Source organism: Loxodonta africana, chromosome 9, assembly GCF_030014295.1.
Source record: "Loxodonta africana isolate mLoxAfr1 chromosome 9, mLoxAfr1.hap2, whole genome shotgun sequence".
Classification (NCBI taxonomy): domain Eukaryota; kingdom Metazoa; phylum Chordata; class Mammalia; order Proboscidea; family Elephantidae; genus Loxodonta; species Loxodonta africana.
This window is the reverse complement of record NC_087350.1, coordinates 84,180,058-84,199,293: the sequence shown is the minus strand read 5'-3', so window position 1 is coordinate 84,199,293 and position 19,236 is coordinate 84,180,058. Positions and strand designations below refer to the sequence as shown.

General features: G+C 49.5%; 2 protein-coding genes across 4 annotated transcripts in view; one reads left to right on the top strand and one right to left on the bottom strand.

Annotated features, from left to right (window-relative positions):
* Positions 1–19,236, bottom strand: part of BAG1 (BAG cochaperone 1) — a 57,127-nt gene that overhangs the window by 24,536 nt on the left and 13,355 nt on the right. The window lies entirely within an intron of this gene.
* On the top strand, positions 9,265–17,653 carry SPINK4 (serine peptidase inhibitor Kazal type 4). The gene is made up of 4 exons (XM_023545360.2): positions 9,265–9,389; positions 9,800–9,921; positions 16,071–16,183; positions 17,608–17,653. Exons 1-4 carry the CDS (start codon positions 9,329–9,331, stop codon positions 17,651–17,653), a joined length of 342 nt encoding a protein of 113 aa, XP_023401128.1. The 5' UTR covers positions 9,265–9,328.

Genomic DNA, 19,236 nt, shown 5'->3' with positions numbered 1-19,236 from the left:
AATGGCAGAGGAGAAAATAAGGTATGGCAGGTAGGGTGCGTGCCCTGGGTGCCGCTTGAGATGAAGCGCTAATGCGCAGTTCCTATTGGCCATTGCAGTTTCCATGTCAGCTGTGAGAGATCATTCAGGAATTTAAAACTAATTGCCATAGGTGCTATTTTCTGTAGATAGACTCCTGGGTCCAAGGACCCCTCCTCAAGGCTGGGAAGGGAGAGGTGGGCAGGAGACCATGCTGGACCACATCCACCACAGCGAGAGGGGTCATCACATGGCTCAAGGAGCTGGGCAGGGGGACAAGCAATGAGGCCTCACCTGTCAAGACACTGAGACACAGCAAGTATCTATTGAGTGCCTTGGATCTTGAGAACCGAACCTCTTCCTCATGTGTTTTGGGCCAATCCCCATGGGCTGCTGACAGCTTCTAGCCTCTCTGCCAGCTAGAAGTGAGTGCACTGCCTTGAGAGGGTATGTGCCACCACCAGGGCACACTGGGAACCAAAGGAGAGGGTCATGTGAATGAATGAATTTCCAGGACTTCTGGGACCCTCCAGTAAGAACTTCAACCTTCTGGGCTTTAAGTTCTCTTTTGCTAAACCCAACCCAGTGCCGTCGAGGTGCAATAATTGCTAACTGCTGTATCCTGTTCTTTCTCCAACAATAGAGGCATGTGACCCCAGCTTGGCCAGTTACAACTGCCCAACCCCACTGGCCATAGGGATTGGTTCAAGAAACGAACACATGATTCATCTAGTTCAATTAGATTCTTCTCTTGGTTTTTTATGTACTGAAGGAGGTTGTGGGGAGAGAAGTTCAAAGTTGGGATGATGTAAGCTTGCTGCATTCTACAGCCATAACTCCCCTGCCCTGACAGTGTGGAGTAAGCCTGTCTACAGCAGGAGACCATGATTACAGCCTCCAAAGAGAAGCATGGGAGTGGGAGATTGGCAACAAAACTCTGGTGCTCCCCAGCAATCCCCAGGGTTTTTTGAGCATGTTGCATGGTCTAAGGACGTTGCTACTAAGGATACTGGATACCTTACCTGGTGCCACTCCAATTCAGTGCACACTATAGCACTCATGGACTATGATGTAGACAGCACCCCCTAAAGATGAGCAGAGCACATTTCACACAACCATATGTGGTGGCCACGATTACAGATGAGGAACTGAGGCTCAGAGGTAAAATGACTTGCCCCAGGTCAGCTAAGGTCTCCAGACTCCAGAGCCGAGGCTCTGGTGGCTCTGCAGCTTCCTGGCTCATCCCCAGAAGGGAGGCAGTCCTCAGCACTCCAACTGACCCATGTGCATCTGGAAGCTGTAACATATCCAGGTGACATTGTGGGTCCCTTGTTGGTCCAGGCTTATGAAGCCCAGGGCTCCTGTGAGCAAATTCATCCTATGGGTGAGGGATTAGCCAATGGGGAAGGTTTAGTGATATCTGTACTTTTTGTCTGATGAGCAACATACCTCCTTCTGGTAGCAGGACCCCAAGTTGGCTTTGGGGATCTACTCTCCCCCATTGGATATAATCTTTGTGGGACTATTCATCAAAATGTCTCACCTTCTCTGGACAGGAAGTGGACATATGACACTACCTAGATTTGGGGGGACCTAGTCCTTTCTTTCATATTAGTCCTTTCTTGGGCCTTGTTCTTCAGTTTTCATCCAATGTTTTGTGCAGCTCTGGTAACAGGTATTGTCACAACCCCACCCACACTCCCTTGGCACTTGCCATTCCTGGCATACCTGCAATCCCTGTGATTCTTTCTCTGGATATTCAGAGACATGAGAGGGGCAAGAAGTTAAGGACCTCCCCTCCAGCAGGCCTCAATCAGTGACCGATAGGAGTTGGTGGATATATATCTATCCCAGCTTCCTCACCCCTCAGTCAGGATAACTTTGAAATGTGTTCCACACAGTGTCCCAGCAGTCCCTGGTAAGACTGACCCTCAGTTTCCCCCAATGGTAACTTCTCAGTAATGCATACTTTATTGGCTCCTTTCCCTTCTCTACCTCACTTACCCCTGCCCCCCTTCCAGTGCTTCCTGGGATCACCTCCCAAAAAACTACTTGGAATCTAACATCCTTTGATCAGGGTCTGCTCCTGGGTGAATTCAACCTAAGGCAATCCCACACTCAGAAAATTTCTATTCTGCTTAGGTTGGCAAGAGTCTGTTTCTGTTGCTTGTAACCCAAGGACTCTATCAGAATTAACAGTGGTTTGCAGTTGTACCTGGACATGAAAACCTCTGATCTTCTTTCTAAAAACCATCAGAGCTGTGGAAAGTAGGAAAAGGGTCCCATGAGACTTTGTTCTAAGCTCTTTCCTATGTATCCTCAGAGGGCTTGAGCTTCTAGCTATGCCTATGAACGGACCTGCTTTGGTGGCACATGACTCCAACACCAAATCTCTTGTACGGTCCCACTCCTGGGGTGAAAACTGGTCTGAAAATTCCTCCTAGTTGGGAGTGATCAAGTCAGGATTCCATACACTAGGAGAGAAGTCAGGTAGTAATGCTGCTGCCTTTGAGTCCAGGGATGGGCTTGGGCTCGCCTTTGGAGATGAAGTGTCACATCTAGGTCCTCAGGGAGATTCTGGGTGCTTGGGTGCCCAGCCAGGTGGGCCAAGAACTAGTAGAAAGAGTGGTCCCTGGAATATAGTGCCCACCTCTGTTCCCACCTACATGGACATAGCATGGGGTGGTCAGTGGCTGGGCCCACCGGGCCAATTGGAGCCCAGCCTAGTCCTCAGAGTTTCCTAAATCCCTGGAATCCCGCAGACTGAGAATCTGGAGTTGGGCTCCTGACGTTTCATTCGGTCCTGGATGTACTCACGTAGTATATGTATTCATATAATCAACACACGTGTCAGGCCCTCCTCTGCAGGGCATTGGGGATATGAGGTGAATCAGATGTTCCCCCACCCTCTCTCTAATGATGTATGGGAGATAGCCACACAAGCAAGAAAGGGCTGTAGAGCATTACAGGTGTTATTGGGATGGATGTCTGCACAGATGTGGAACACAAACTAAGGAGGGCTGAGGGCCCTGGAGACGACCCTCAGGCATGCCAGGCAGAGGGAGCAGCATGAGCAAAGGCTTGGAGGCATGAAAGCCTGGCGGGTGGTTCTGTCTGATGGAGTGAAGTGTCAAGTGGCTAGAGATGAAGTTAGAGAGGCCGGGAAAGGCCCAGCCAGGAGGAATTTGTATGCCATGCCAAGGAGTCTGGTTTTCATCCTCAAGTCAATAGGGAGCTATTGAATAATATTAAGCAGAGGAATGATATGGTCATTTTTGCATTTTAGAAAGACTGTTCTGGAAGCAGAATGGAGAATGAATTGGAGGGGGTCAGGCTGGAAGCAAGCAGATGATATGAGTAATAAAGGCAAGAGATGATGAAGCCCAAACTAGAGCAGTAAAAGAGAAAATGTAGTAGAGGCGATGGAAACGAAAGGTAGTGAGGAGTTGAAATCAGTAAGACCTGATTCCTTGAATGTAGCGATGAGATGTTCAGGATGATGCCCAGGCGTGCCTAGGGCACCTGGGTGATATTGGTCCTGTCCACTTGAATGGGGGAAATGGGAGGTAGGGCAGCCCTGGGCAGAGAGGAGATAGTACATTGACTTTTGGACATGTTAAGTGAGGGGTCCACAGGATATTGGGTGGAAGGGTATCTCTACCACTGTCTCTCTCACTGCTCTGACTGCAGTATTTTATAAACATCTGTTTGGTGTCCACTCCACCTCCCCACCACTTGTAAACTGCAAGCTCCCTGAGCACAGAGATCCGAGTCTCACTCATCTCTGTAGTCCCAGAACCTGGCGCAAGGACTGGCAGCTCAAAGCTGCTCAGTAAGTGTCAGCTGAATGGATGCCCCCATGGAGGGATGGCTTCAGTACATTCCCATTGCTGAGTCCGCCTCAGAGTCAGACACCAAACAAGTAGATAAAATCTTCACTTAAAGGGATAAAAGGGGTACTTTTTCCTCCCGCTGCCGCTCATCAGCTCAGGAAAGCAGAATGGGAAGTGGCCATACCTGGGCTACAGAGTTGGTGGCTTAGGAGCCCAAGACAGGACAGGCTGTGGAGCTGGCTGTGGCCAGAGCAGGCCTCCCTGGAGTGGGTGCCCACGCTGGGCTGCTCACAGCAGGTGACACGAAGGCGGGGCCCTTGAAGTTGGAGGAAGGGTGTAGCAGGATGGGTGTTGGTGGCCAGGGAAGATAGTCCAGGGGCAAGTGTTGACCACACATGACATCTGATAGGCCTAAAGCCTGCTTAAGCTCAGCTCATCCACCTTAACCCAAATAAGGCTGCTATCTCCTCCATGCGTCAGCAGGATACAGCATTGCCGTCATCAAGGAGTGGCTGTGTTCCTGGAAGAGCTGGGCTCTAGCCCAAGTCTCAGCAGGTGGTATGAAGCCTTCTTGGTGAGGCAGGAAATGTGGCCCAGTCAGGCAGCACATCCCAGGTCTTCTCTCTGACCTGGGGCAGGAGAGAGAGGAATTGCCTGGCTTCCCTGCCTGAACCCAGTGGCATGTAGTATTAATCCCAACAATTATGCCTGGGCTCTACTTGTATTCCCTGTATCAGAAGCTCCCAGGAATTCCCACTCTAGATGCTTCCTTGTTATCACAATAGTTGCATCCATCTCACCTCACACTCTCTTCTCTAAGGTCCTCACAGCTGCCCTGGGAGTCATGCTTGGGGACCGAGAGTGGGTGGTGCCAAACACCAGTGGGCTCACATGGGAGGACCTGTGCAGGCCCAAAGAGGGGGAGGGATGCACTCAAGGCTACCCAACAAGTCGGTGGCTGGACCAGAACCTAAGCATGATGTGAACCTCACTTCCTGCCTCTCACTTCCTTGTTCGCTCCACTCTAGACACGCTGGACTCCTTGCTGTGAGTTTCTTGAATGCACCAAGCTGGAGCCCACGTAGGTCTTTGCATTGGCAGTCCCTCTGCCTGGCAGGCTGTCCCCCAGATCTCTGCAGGACTTATTCCTCTGCTCCCATGTCACTATCTAAAGGAACAGGCTCCTCTGTCACTCACTCCCTTTACACTTGCTTTATTTCTCTTCTACATAATATGTCATGTGTTTGTTACTGTATTTCTTTGTTGTCACCCCACTAGATGGAGGCTCCATGAGGGCAAGGATTTTCTCTTATTCACACCTGAATCTCTGGTGATGAGAACGGTGCATAGAGTAGGCACTTAATAAATACATGTTGAAATCTCCCCGCTCCTGGTCCAGTCTTCCCTCTGTGGCCTCTCTGCCTTCCAGTGAAGGCAGAAGAGGGGAGAGTGGAGGGGTTGGCTCAGGCTGGAGGGAGGCAGCCCTGCCCCTGTGCCAGAGACACACCAGGCACTCTGACCCCGGCCATGCCACACAGGGTCTGGTGTGTGGCAGGAGGCTCTAATGGTATACCAAGAGCATGGAGGGGTCAGTGGGGATGCACTGACCTCCCATTCAGAGCCCTTTCCCTAATGCCGGCACCATCTCTATCCTTGGACCCACTATTCTTTGCCCCCTCTTCGATCTGTCACTCAACATTTATTGAGTACCTACTATACTCCAGGCTCAGGGCTGGGGACTGGGGAGACAGAGATAAATGAAACATTATCCCCATCCCCATGGAGCTTCCAGCTTAGTCACCAGGGCAGACGAGTAAGCACCACCAAGTAAGCACTCTATCAGGTGGAAGACTGACAGAAGCAGCAGAAGTGCAGCAGGAGTGGGGCATCATGGTGGGTGGCCGTGAGGGTGCCCAGGTTGGGGAAGGGCAGTTAGGGAAAGGGCTCAGAAGAGGGAGATCTGAGCTGGTTCTTACAGGATGGAAGTACAGGGATGGAGAAGGGAAACCAGCACTGCAGGCAGAGAAAATAAACTGTGCAAAAGGTTAGGTTGAACGGAAGAGTCAAGGGCCTGGGTTGGGGCGGGGCAAAGGTGAAGCTGTAAAGGTAGGTTGGGATCAGATGCTGAAGGATCTTGAACACCAGGCTAAGGCACTTGGGCCTTGTCCTGTTGGCAGTGGGTGCCATTCTAGCATTTTCGGCAGCAATGACTTGGTCAGGTTTGCATTTTAAGGAGCTTGCCCTGGCCACCATGTGTACAGTAGTTTGGAGAAGCAGGCTGGGAGGCAGGAATAGAAGTTGGGAGACTATTGCAGTGACCAGGTTGGAGACAATGGTATCCAGGACTGGGCCATGGCGGTGGGGCAGGGATGGATTCAAGAGCTATTTAGGAAGCAAGACCTATCCACTCAGTGGTAGGACAAGTCCAACCCAACAGTCAGCTCCCAGGATTCCACCGCTGGAAGGTGGAGGGATGTGGGGTTGGGAAGCAGAGCTCAAGGATGAGCTGGTTCCCCACTGACCATTCCAGACTCATCTCATGCCCCTCAGTGACTTCATCTTAGCCGCACTGGCCTCTCTGTTCCTCCAGTGTACCGAGCTTCTTCCTGCTTCAGGACCCTTACACATTCTGTTTCATCAGCCTGCAACACTGTTCCACTCCACTACAGCCCATCCCCACCCACTCACCCCTTGGTCTTCTCTGACCTTCCGCATCAATAGGTCAGTCTTGGACCCTCTCACAGTACCGAGCATGTCTTGTTCATGGAACTTATCCTAACGGTAATGATTCAGTTCTGCCGCTTGTTTAGTAGCAGTCACCCCACTTAACCACAAGCTCCTTGAGGGCAGGAACTCTGACTTATTTCCTGCTATCAAGGATTGAATTATGTCCCCCTAAAAATGTGTGTATCAGTTTTGCTGGGCCATGATTCCCAGTATTGTGTGATTTTCCTATATGTTATAAATCCTGCCTGTATGATGTTAATGAGGGAGGATGGGCGGCAGTTGTGTTAGTGAGGTAGGACTCAGTCTACAAGACTGGATTGTGTCTTGAGGCAATCTCTTGATATATAAGAGACAGACGTAAGCAGAGAGACAGGAGGACTGCATAGCAGCCTACTTTACTGTGAAGAAAGACATTTTTCCTGGTTAAAGGCATCCACTTGTGGTATTTCTGTTATAGCTGCACTAGATGACCAAGACACCCACTTGCCATAACCAAACACTTGGCATGGAGCTTGGCACTCAGCTGCTCATTAAACTCTTGTTGAATGAATGAATGGGGTTTATTTGGTTGCACTGGCATTCATAATGGTGCTGTCCAAAAGCAGCTGGACATAGGCTCACACCTTAGTGTGATGATCAGTTAGGAAGTTTACTATCATGAGTGAATCTAGAAGGTGTTTGTCCGAAAAAAGAAATCTTGGGCAGGATGGTATAGCAGTGGTCTCAGCACCCCAGGAGGTTGCCTGGGACTTCACTTTGGACTTTGAAGAAGGCAGAATTCAGGCTTCCTGGTCTCTTGCAGCAGCTAGAGTAATCAGCAGCCACTCCTGCCACATGGACAGAGGTCTAAGGTCCCAAACAAGGAAGGTAACAAATCCCTTTGCTCTCCTTTGTGCCTTCTCACTCTAACCTAGGACACTGATAGACAGACCTGGGGACCATATGAGAGATGGAAAGAAGCCCACAAGCTTCATCATGTGCAAGAGTGAGAGGCAGGCAAGGGAGCTGAGTCTGCTCAGTCTGGAAGGGCCCACTAGGGGTTCATGCAGATACAAGAGGCCAGAGACAGAGCTGGGACCCCAAAGAGTCTCAGGAAAGCAGACCTCTTTCGCGAGGAAGGAGTCTCTTTGTTGAAAGCCACCCAGCAATCAAGCTGGTAGGCAGTGAGCTCCCTGTCACTGCAGGATGAGTGACTTCATGGTGGTGCTGCTGTAGGAAGGTGGGAGAGGGAACCAGGACCAGATCTCCCTCCCTTTCTAAGGTGATGTTCTTGCTTTAGGACAGGTCATCATCATCAAACATTTGCTCTGCCTGGCTAAGCAATGGAAGGATAGATGTCAGCTGCCTGAGAGGTATCCTTGGGCAATGCAGGTTCCTGGGGGAAGGCGGGGGCCTCAGGCCAGGTAGGCTACAGATCTAGGGCTTCTACTGGCCCATGGAGATGACTATGTCTGGCTGCCTGGTGTCCCCAAAGGGACTGTTTTTGAACAAGAGTCCCTGCCATTGACTCACTGTACTATTCCAGAAACTTTTCTGTAGGCCTGAAATCTTTCACAATAAAAAGTTAAAAAAGAAACAAAAAACCACTGAGATTTTCATCCAAATGTTTTGGAGTGAGGTCCAGAGTCTATATTTTCTAATTCTCCCCAGGGAAATCTAATCTGCAGGTAGAGCTGAAAATCACTCATCTAACTAATTAGAGAAGTGTATATATAAATGGAGCCCTGGTAGCACAATGCTTAAGCACTTGGCTGGTAACCAAAAGCTTGAGGGTTCAAACCCATCCAGTGGCTCCACAGAAGACAGACCTGGTGATCCACTCCAGTAAGATTACAGCCTAGAAAACTCTATGGGATAGTTATACTCTGACACATGCGATCACTGTGAGTCGAATTCGACTCAATAGCACCTAACGACAGCATATATAAATAAAATTTTGTTATAGTTTTTATAAATAAGAAATTCTTCGATAGATAACCAAATTACTCATTTACATATATTGTATAAGTATGGGGGAGTTTTAGATGATTTTTCTTGAAAAGAATTCTGTCGATATTTAACTCATTAAAATGCAAATGGACATACAATACCTGCAAAGCATGAAGTTACCTTCCTTTCAAAATGTTTTATTTTGCGGGGGGGGGGGGGAGGGGGTCTGGCAATTGTACAAAATAAAAATAATCATTTCTATTTACATTTACACCTCATTTCATACTCTGCAAAATGTTATCCTATCTGCTCTCACCACATCCATCATCACAGCAGTACCTGGAGAGAGGCAGTGCCAGGATTATCACCTCCGTTTTGTGGATGGGTAAACTGAGATCCAGTGAAGGAAAGTGGCTTTTCTGAGGTCACAAAGTTGGTTGTAGAGCCATGACTCCTGCCCCTTTTCTCTGCCTCTTGCTATCTTCCAGTTGCTGCTTTTCTGTTTTCTTTCTATTCTGCCTTTCTCTGTTTCTCTCAACTTCAACTTCCCCCTCCCTCTTGCTCCAGCCCTCAGACTGGAGTCAGCTTTGCAAGTTCTCTGAACTTTTCTTGACTCCTGAAATCTGCCCTCCCATGTCACCAGGAACTCAGCATCTCTGCCTGGAATAAGCCCTTTCCAGATATCAGGGTACAGAGATTAACTCAGGGTGATGCTCCCAGCCTCTCCAGCTGGCCCAAATAAGGGTGAGGAATCAGTGCTATAAACAGGCCGCCTTCCTGTCCCTGGCCCAGGCTCCAGAAAGCTCAGGCCCAGGATCAGCATGGCCATCAGCCTGTGGATGATCACCCTGGCTGTGACGGCCCTCCTCATTATGGACAGAGGTTGAGTGGGCAGAGCCTGGATTCTCTGAGGTGAGCTTGGGAGTAGAAGCAGAGACAGGGCCTGGAGAACTCTGTGGGGTTCTCCTGGTGCATACCCTCATTCTACACACAAACCCTCCATTGTGGTGGGGAAAGCCTTGGCTGGGAGAAACGTCAACTGAGTTCAACTGCTCACTCTGGCTCAGAGTTGTCAAAGAGGCCCTCTTGGGGCCTCGGTTTATCCACTGGGAAAGGAGGTGGTCGTTCCAGTTCAAAGTAGCACTGAACAACTACTGGGTTAGATGTTAGAGACAAAGAAGGGAGAAGGCAGGCTCAGCCCTCTGGAGAGAGACAGTTATGCCAGCTGCAGGGTGGTGGGTGCTGAGGAAGGCCTGGCCTGTGTCCTCTAAGCTCCTGTTCTGCTCTGACAGGCTACGGTTTGGGACTGAGAGCAGCTGTGGGAGCCTTGCCCTGGGCCAGATACATGTGGCTGGAGTCGGGCCTCCCCAGAGGTCTTCTTCTGCAGCCTCACGTCTACTGTGGCTCAGATTCTGTTCGGGGTGACCAAAACATAGAAAAATTACTGCCCACATAGAGCTTAAATCCAGTGGGGACAGGGATAGGAAATAAAAAAAGATAGGTATAATGCATACTAAACAGTATGCTGCCAAAACCAAATCTGTTGCCACTGGGTCAATTCCAACTCATAATGATCCTACAGGACAGAGTAAAACTGCTCCATAGGGTTTCCAAAACTGTAAATCTTTGTTTTTTAATTGTACTTTAGATGAAAGTTTATGGAGCAAGCTAGTTTCTCATTAAACAATACACATATTGTTTTGTGACATTGGTTGCCAACTCCAGGACATGTTAACGCTCCCCCCTTCTTGACCTTGGGTTCCCCATTACCAGCTTTCCTGTCCCGTTCTCCCTTCTCGTCCTTGCCCTTGGGCTGGTATACCCATTTAGTCTGGTTTTGTTTTATGGCCTGTCTAATCTTTGGCTGATGGGTGAACCTCAGGAGTGACTTCATTACTGTGCTAAAAAGGTGTCCAGGGGCCATACCCTCGGGGTTTCTCCAGTCTCTGTCAGACCAGTAAGTCTGGTGGTTTTTTGCGTGTGAGAGTTAGAATTTTGTTCTACATTTTCTCCAGCTCTGTCCGGGACCCTCTATTGTGATCCCTATCAGAGGAGTCCGTAGTGGTAGCCAGGCACCAACTCGCTGTGCTGGACTCAGACTGGTAGAAGCTGTGGTACTTGTGGTCCATTAGTCCTTTGGACTAATCTTTCCCTTGTGTCTTTGGTTTTCTTCATTGTCCCCTGCTCCACATGGAGTGAGACCAGTGGAATATCTTAGAAGGCCACTCACAAGCTTTTAAGACCCCAGACACTACTCACCAAAGTAGAATGTAGAACATTTTCTTTATAAACTGTTATTCCAACTGAACTAAATGTTCCTCGAGACCATGGTCCCCACAGCCAAGGCTGTAAATCTTTAAAGAATTAGACTACCGTATCTTTCTCCTGCAGAGTGGCTGGTGGGTTTGAACTGCCAACCTTTCGGTTAGCAGACGAGGGCTTAACCACTGCACCACCAGGGCTCCAAAACAGTATACTAGAAGGTGATAAAAGTCTAAGGAAAACATGTTGAGCAGAGTACTAGGAATTGGGAGGGGGCTGCAATCTTAAATAGTTATCAGTGGAGGTCTGAGAGGCTGATGTTTGAGCAAAGCTTGAAGGAGGCAAGGGAGTGAGCCCCGTGGATATCTAGGAGACGGTTACAGGCTGATGGAACAGCAGTGCAGAGGTCCTGAGGTAGAAGGTACAGAGTGGTAGGAGCAAAGATGAGAGAGCCCATCGGGAACCGCATCAGCTAAGGCCTTGTAAATCCAATGTGAGAACTTTGCTTTTCCTCTGAGTGAAATACAAGCTACTGCGGTGTTTTGAGCAGTTTAGAAGAACTACTCTTCTTGCTATGTATAGAACAGGCTGAAGGGGGAAGCAGGGAGACGAGCCATGATGTCACAGTGCAAGGCCCAGCAGGACCCCAGGGCCACTGATCTCACAGCCGGTCCTGCACCCATTTCCCCAGGTGGGGACACAGACCTGGACGCTGGGACAATGGGGAATGGGTCCGCGGGCTCTGGTCCAGCACAGCCCACTTATTCCCAGGCTGGCACCCTTCCCTGAGGAGTTATCCCATCAGGAACACTGAGGGTGTCTGCCCTACGACGGTCCTTGTTCCCATTTCAGAATCCTGCCTGGACTGAGTGAGTGAGGAGACCCACACCGGGCCAAGGCTGAGGGCACCCGGGTATCAGCCTGCAGGTAAATGCAACTTCTTTCCACATCCACCAGGAAGAAACTGATACTACAGGGTCCTGGGAAGTCCCCCACAATGCACTTTAGTGGTCCATTCTTGAGCACTCACTGTTTGCAGGGTATTGAGCAGGGGCTGCATGGGGCAGAGATGAAGGAGCCCCAAGTAGCTTACGGTCATGGGGAGGAAGAGGCAACCCAGTGAGCGGGGCAGCACATTGTGCGTGACAGAAGGCAAAATCCAGGCCTGCTCTGGGGTCCTGTGGAACATCAGGGAAGCCTTCACCGAGAAGTAGCATCTGAGCTTTAAAAGGAGGGCACGACTCAAGAGTAGAACAGGGGTAAGGACATTCCAGGCAGGGGGAACAGCATGTGCCAAAGCAAGGCCAGTTCAGTGAACAGTGAGCAGAGAGGAATAGTTAGGGCTCAGGGGTGGAGTGGTGCACTAGGAAGTGAGCCAACAAAGGAAGTTTGGGGTCAGCTCATGCCGTGCCCTAAACATAAGACTAAGGAGTTTAGTGATCGTGATGGGAAGCCGTGGAATGGCTTTATATTTTTTGAGCTTTTTACCCCTAACAGTTATATGCCATGAAATGCACAGATCTTAAGTGCATCATTCAGCACACAGAATGTTCAGGATACAGAACGTTTCCATCACCCCAGAAAGTTCCCTCATTCCAATCAATCCCCACCCCTAACCCACTTTGAGGCAACTACTGTTCTTTTTCCACCATAGATTAGTTTAGCCTGTTCTAGAATTTTACATAAATGGGCCTATACAGTATGTAGTGTTTGGTGTCTGCCTCTTTTGTGCTCAGCATGTTTTTGAGATTCAGCCATGCTGTAGCGTGCATCAGTTGTCTGCTCGTTTTTATTGCCAAGTAGTATCTCATGGTACGCACGTATCTTATGGTATTGACATATCACACTTTATTAATCCATTCTCTTGTTGAAGGACATTTGGGTCATTTTTAGTTTCGGCAATTTTGATTTGAGAGGGTTTTGAGCAGTGCAGTGACAAGGCTAGATTTGCATCTGATGTCCCAAAGCCGGGCTTAAACAGCACATCAGAGGCTAGTTTCAGTGTCCTTCACCCTCTCTGCAGTACAAGGGGCCTCAGATGAGCCTACAGGGAGCTCTAGAGCTGGGGGGTCCTTCAGCATTGTTTGGAATAAAGGGGGGTCGGTTCTTTATACCCATATTGAGCAGTCATTGGATATGGACTCTTCTTGGGCAGAAGAAATGACCTTGGGTGAGGCAGCTCTTCTCTGAGGGTAATGCCTAGAGACTCAACTGTGAGCCATAATACACCTGGCAGGTGCCTGAGCCCTGAAGGTGGGACCTGTGCAGCAGACCACAGCACTCTTGTCCCCTTCCTCCCTCTGTTACAGAGTAGTAGGAGGGATCTGAAGAGCAGTTAAGACCATGCATCCTCAGTGCCTGGCACAGAGCAGCTGCTGAACTAATTGTTATTTTTAAAATTATCATAGGGAACACAACACTCCCAGTGGGATCTGACTAATGAGGAACAGGCTCTACTATCACAGCCCTCATTCTAGACCTTCTATCTCTTATTCATATAACTCAAGGTCAAATGAACTTTCTGGCAGTTCCATTGTCTACTGACTCATTACATTTCCTAGAGAGATTCCTGACTGGGTAGTAGCTGGGCCAGACCCCCAAAAAAGGAGAAGCAGTCCTCAGACCCTGGACCTGGGGCCTAGAGCTGACATGACCTAATTCTTGCTTGTCCTTCAGAAGTACCAGTGTCAGCAGGAAAGCTCAATTTTCTCAAGAATGGTAAGGCAGCTACTTATAGTTCTGGGCCTTGGGCTCTGCTCCGGTCTTCTCTCTGCAGAAAGCTTTCTCATCCATGCTGGGAAACACGCATTTCTCTTCTCCACGCCCCTGCACAGATACCTCAGATGGCTGCAAGGTGGCCATAGTGGCCTACTGAGCCTGCGTGGTCCCCAGGTTAGCTCCTCCAGGCCCTCAGGATCCGCCCCAATCTGACCACCAAGGCCCTTTCCAGCAACAGGGACTCTGCCCAACACCAGCAGGACCGAGTATGCTCCCTCCTTTGCACAGTGCAGACAGACAGGCTATGGGCTCAAGCCCGAGAGGTGCCCACAGTGCACTGAACAGCCTGTGGAATGCACCAGCTCCCCTCAACCACACCTCACAACCCACCCCCTCACACAGCACACAAACCCTGAGTTGTCTTTGAACCCTGACTCCACTTTGGCCCTGGGTCTGATGTCCCCACTGTTGTGACAGTGGGGGCTGGCCTCCTTGAGACCCTCAACCTCCCCTTTCCCACTGAGCAGCCTCAGCATCTGACCTGTCAGCCCATCAGAACCTGGCCCTACTTACTCTGTGCTAGACAAATACTTTACATATTTTTTTCTTTTTTGTGTGTGCTTTAGGTAAAAGTTTATAGCTCAAGTTAATTTTTTTTTTTAATTTTTATTGTGCTTTAAGTGAAAGCTTACAAATTAGGTCAGTCTCTCATACAAAAATTTACATACACCTTGCCATACACTCCTAATTGCTCTCCCTCCAATGAGACAGCAGAATTCTTCCCTTCGCTCTCTCTCCTCATGTCCATTTGGGTAGCTTCTCGCCCCCTCTGCCCTCTCATCCCCCTCCAGACAGGAGATGCCACCACGGTCTCATGTGTCCACTTGATCCAATAAGTCAAGTTAATTTCTCATATAAAAATTTATACACATATTGTTATATGACACTAGTTATAATCCCTATAATGTGACAGCACACTCCCCCTTTCCACCTCAGGTTTCCCATGCCCATCCAACCAGCTCCTGTCCCTTCCTGCCTTCTCATCCTGCTTCCAGACAGGAGCTGCCCATTTGGTCTCATGTATCTGCTTGAACTAAGAAGCACACTCTTCACAAGTATTATTTATTTTATAGTCCAGTCTAATCTTTGTCTGAAGAGTGGGCTTTGGGAATTTTACTTCTGGGTTAATAGAGCATCCGGGGCCACGGTTTTGGGGGTTCCTCCAGTCTCAGACCATTAAGTCTGGTCTTTTTACTAGACTTTGAGTTCTGCTCCACACCTTTTTCCTGCTCCGTCAGGGACTCTCTGTTGTGTTCCCTGTCAGGGCGGTCACTGGTGGTAGCCAGGCACCATCTAATTCGGGTCTTAGGCTGATGGAGTCTCTGGTTTATGTGGCCCTTATGTCTCCTGGGCTAATATTTTCCTTGTATCTTTACTGTTCTTCATTCTCCTTTGCTGCAAGTGGGTTGGGACCAATTGATGCATCTTAGATGGCCACTTGAAAGCTTTTAAGACCCCAGACACCACTCACCAAAGTGGGATGCAGAACATTTTCCTAATAAATTTTGTTACGCCAATTGACCTAGATGTCCCCTGAAACCATGGTCCCCAGACCCCAGCCCCAGCTACTCTTGTCACTTGAAGTGTTTTGTTGTGTTCAGGAAACTTCGTACCTTTTGGTTTAGCCCAGTTGTGCTGACTTCCCTTGTATCGTGTTGTCTTTCCCTTCACCTAAGATGATTCTTGTCTACTATCTAGTGAATTGAATTATTCAATTCACATTATTTCAATTAACCCTATGTGAGAACAACACTATTAGTATTTATAATTTTCACAGCCGTGGAAACTAAGGGCCAGAGAGCTGAAATAGCTCATCCAAGGTTACATAGCTAATAAGTGTCAGATGCAGGTGTCAGGGTTTTGGGGTCTTCACTGCCACACTGCACCACCTTCCTCACCCCCATCCCAGCCTAGGCCCCAATCCCAACCCTAACCCAGCTCCAACCCTGACCTCAGGACTAGCCTGAAACCCTTTCAGACTGAGACTCAATTCAGCCCCAAGCACTGCCTTGTTTCTCCAGGCCTCCCTACACTGTGCAACCTCCTGCCAAGGGCCTGATAGGTCATGCAGACCAAGATGAGTTCAGGAGCCTCTGTGGACAGAGGGGCTCCTGGGAGTGATGGCTGGTTGTATCTCCCGGGGTCCTCAATGGGACCAGCAGCAGAGGTTCTAGTTAGACCCTCTGAGGAGTGTGTGAACGCATCCCCAGGAAATCGAGGACACAAACTTACCTCACACACATATGCATCAACACGTACAAACTTGGATGCCTGCACAGCCGGGTTCAGCAGACACAGATACACACTCATGTACACACACCCAGAGACACAGGCATACACACATAAGCAAACATACTAAGGGGTTCAGTGGTTGGCTTCATGCTTACTAGACCCACACTGGGGGCTCCTTGAATCTGGCTCCTCCCCTAGGGCCCCTCTGATTCCAAACAGAGCCCCTAGGTCCCTTCCCTACCTCCCTCTCCAAATCCCTGAGTGCTCTCCTTTTTGGCCTCTCCTCCACAGCCCAACTGTGAGCACATGGCAGAGTTTCCATGCTGTTCCCAGACGCTCAGCCCAGACTGTGGCACTGACACAGTCACATGTAACAATGAATGCCAGCTCTGCCTGGCCTGGATGTAAGTCTACCATGCCCCCAGCCTGCTTGGGTGGGCCCCACCTCTGGTGGATATAGGTCTGGAGGGAGCAAGACTTGTCTTACTTCGCCCTTCACACACGCTTTGCCTGAGAAGAGTCCTCCAACATTTGCCCCTAATAGAATGACCACAAGTGTAATTCAAAGAAGACCCATGGTTCCAAGCAGAAAGCTACAAGTGGGTGAGCAGTTGGGGTGAGGGCAGAAACCCTGGGTTCTTTTCCTTGTTCTTCCCCTGACTAGGTGACCTCATTTGTTCTTTCACTCCTCCAGCCAAAAATTATTTGTTGAGAACCAACTAGGTGACAGGCACTGGGAATACAACATGGCAAAATAAGCCAGACAGTGTCACTGGCCTCCTGGAGCTCTCAGTCTACAGGGAAAGCCAGGCTGATGGTCAGACAATTACAGTACAGAATACTAAATGCTCAGAAGAAGGCGCAACAGTGTGCCATGGGGGCAGGACGAGGCAAGGGCAAAGAAGACCTCCTGGAGAAGTTGACACCTGAGCTCGGTCCTAAGGGGCAAGAAATTAGACAAGAAAAAAAGGAACAAGGGAATTCCAAGTAGAGAAAAGAGAGTCTGGAAATGTTTGGAAGGGAAAGAAAATTTGCATTTGAGGAAATATCAGCTGGATCTGTTGGAGTATAAAGTTTAGGGGGAAATGGGGGAGAGGTGAGAAATGAGTCTAGAGAGGTGAGCAGGACGAGAACATGACCTTGGTACATCCAATCACCTATTTAGTCTCAGTTTCTTCACCAATAAAACCCTTGGAACCACCCTGAGAGTTAAATGAGATCATGAAACAGAAGCTGCAAAGCTCTAGACAGATAGGCAGGAGAGCAGCAGGATATTCTAACTTAGGAAAACATAGAAATACTTATGGTTAGGAGACACACTGCAGGTAGAATTAACCGGCTTGGTGTGGGATTGGCTATGAGAGCTGAACAGAGAGGAGACAAGGGCAACAGGTTGGTTTCTAACTTACAGGCTTGGGTGGCTGGTGGTGCCATGTGCAGAGATGGGGGAAGTAAGGCGTATAGAAGATTTTGAGTGTGATGAGTTTGTGAACAGGTGAGCCTCTGGGACATCCCAGTAGAGATATGCAACGGGCAACTGATAAACAGGCCTACAGTTCAGGACAGAGGTCCAGGCTGGAGACAAACTTGGCAGCCATCAGTATGCAGTGGTGGCTAAAACCCCAGGAAGCAGAGATCTCCCAGGGGGAGTGTGTGCAAGACGGAGAAACAGCAGAAGAATGTGCCCATGGGCCCCCAGTATCTGCCCTGTATCTGTACACTGGGGGGACGGGGCTGAGCTGGCTGTCTGGATGGGCTGGGTCAGTGTTCCTGAGGGTATGTTACAGCTCCTGATGAGGTGGTCTCTTACTGTCTCCTGTGATCCCAGGAAAACCAAAAAGGACATCCAGATCCTGAAGGATGGCAAATGCTGACCCCACAGGAGCCACTCGAAGCATGAAGCTTCAGGCTGGAGAACAGTGGTGGTGGTGGGGAGGATGCAACACAAGATAAAAAAAGCCAGCCCAACCCAGCTAAGTGGGCCAGTGTCTTTGGAAATCTGGGGAGATGTGTGGTGGAGGGGACCTAGCACTGAGTTCAGTTCCCCAGTCCCTCTGATGTTCCTCAACTCTGTCATATCTGTTCCCTTAGAAGTCCTACGTGTCTTCCGTCTGCTAGAGGAAGTCAGGGCTCAGAGAGGTAGCCTCTGATCCCAAGACACTGTCTAGTACCGAATCTATCCCAGGCTGGCCTGTCACTCCTGCCAAAAGTCTAGGTGAGATCTGTACCCTCTGTCACTGCTGGGGCTACCGTCAGGGCTCATGGACCAACATCGAACAGCCGTTGTGAGGGTCCCACACCCTTCACGGATTCCTCCTGGGCTGTACCGGCATTCCAAGGCACATGCAGGCACATATACACATGACACAGCCATGGCTGATACTCAGGCACCATACATGGTACAGCTGAACCGATGGGTAAATCCTAAACGAGGTCCGTGACAGTTAAGAGCTTCTGCCCCAAGCCCTTCAAGTATCCCCCTGCACCCTGGCCACCCACGTCCTCCCTGGGAACTCCTGGATCTCCCCACAGCCCAGTAAAAAAAAAATTTAGGGTTAATTCCTGACATACAATGACTTTAAGACCCCGTTCTGCTTGTTTGGCCAACATCCACTCTGCCAAATATTTTTACATTTGACATAATCCCCACCACACACAGCACACAGGCACTCACAGTGACCCACAGGGACACACAGCCTTCATAAATCCCACCACAGGCCGAGAGCCCAGCCTGAGGCAGATGTCAGATACCCCTTCTTTTGGCAAAAGTCTGTAGAGGGAGCGTCTTGATAATGATGGCAGGGGACAGGGGTGTGAAGAGGGGTCTGGTCAGGTGGGACCTTTCACCTGGACTGATTCCTGCTCTGGGGTGGGCAGAAAGAGCAGGGAATGGCCTGCGGGAAAACACACACACAGGTCTGAGAGGCAAGTGGGGGCAGAGAAGGCAGGAACCAACATTCCGTGGACCACTGAAATGGGAACACTGGCAGGAACTGTTACTGATAGAGTAACAGGTGACAGGGACAGGGAGGTCATCTATAGGCCCTGCATATGAATGATACAGGATTAAGTTTGGCTGTCAGAGACAGAAAGCCCAAAATAACTGGCTTAAACCAACAGAGGAGTCCTTAGGTGGTACACACAGTTAATGAGCTCAACTGCTAACTGAAAGGGTGGAAGTTTGAGTCCACCCAGAGGCACTCGGAAGAAAGGTATGCCAATCTACTTCCAAAAAATCACCCACTGAAAATTCTGTGGAGCACAGTTCTATTCTGACACACATGGGGTTGCCGTGAGTTACAGTTGACTGACAGCAACTGGCTAAACAGAAGTTAATTTCTCTCCGACACTGACCTTCTATATGGTTACTCTTCCATCCTCATCGATTTCTATCTCAAGGTCTAAGAAAGCTGCTCCACCATCATGCAAAGAGAAGAGACATGGACAGTGACTGTGG

Coding starts and splice junctions, on each gene's coding strand:
- SPINK4 (XM_023545360.2), top strand. CDS start 9,329: ATGGCCATCAGCCTGTGGATGATCACCCTGGCTGTGACGGCCCTCCTC. Junction 9,390..9,799: donor CCTCCTCATTATGGACAGAG/GTTGAGTGGGCA, acceptor CTGCTCTGACAG/GCTACGGTTTGGGACTGAGA. Junction 9,922..16,070: donor TCTACTGTGGCTCAGATTCT/GTTCGGGGTGAC, acceptor TCTCCTCCACAG/CCCAACTGTGAGCACATGGC.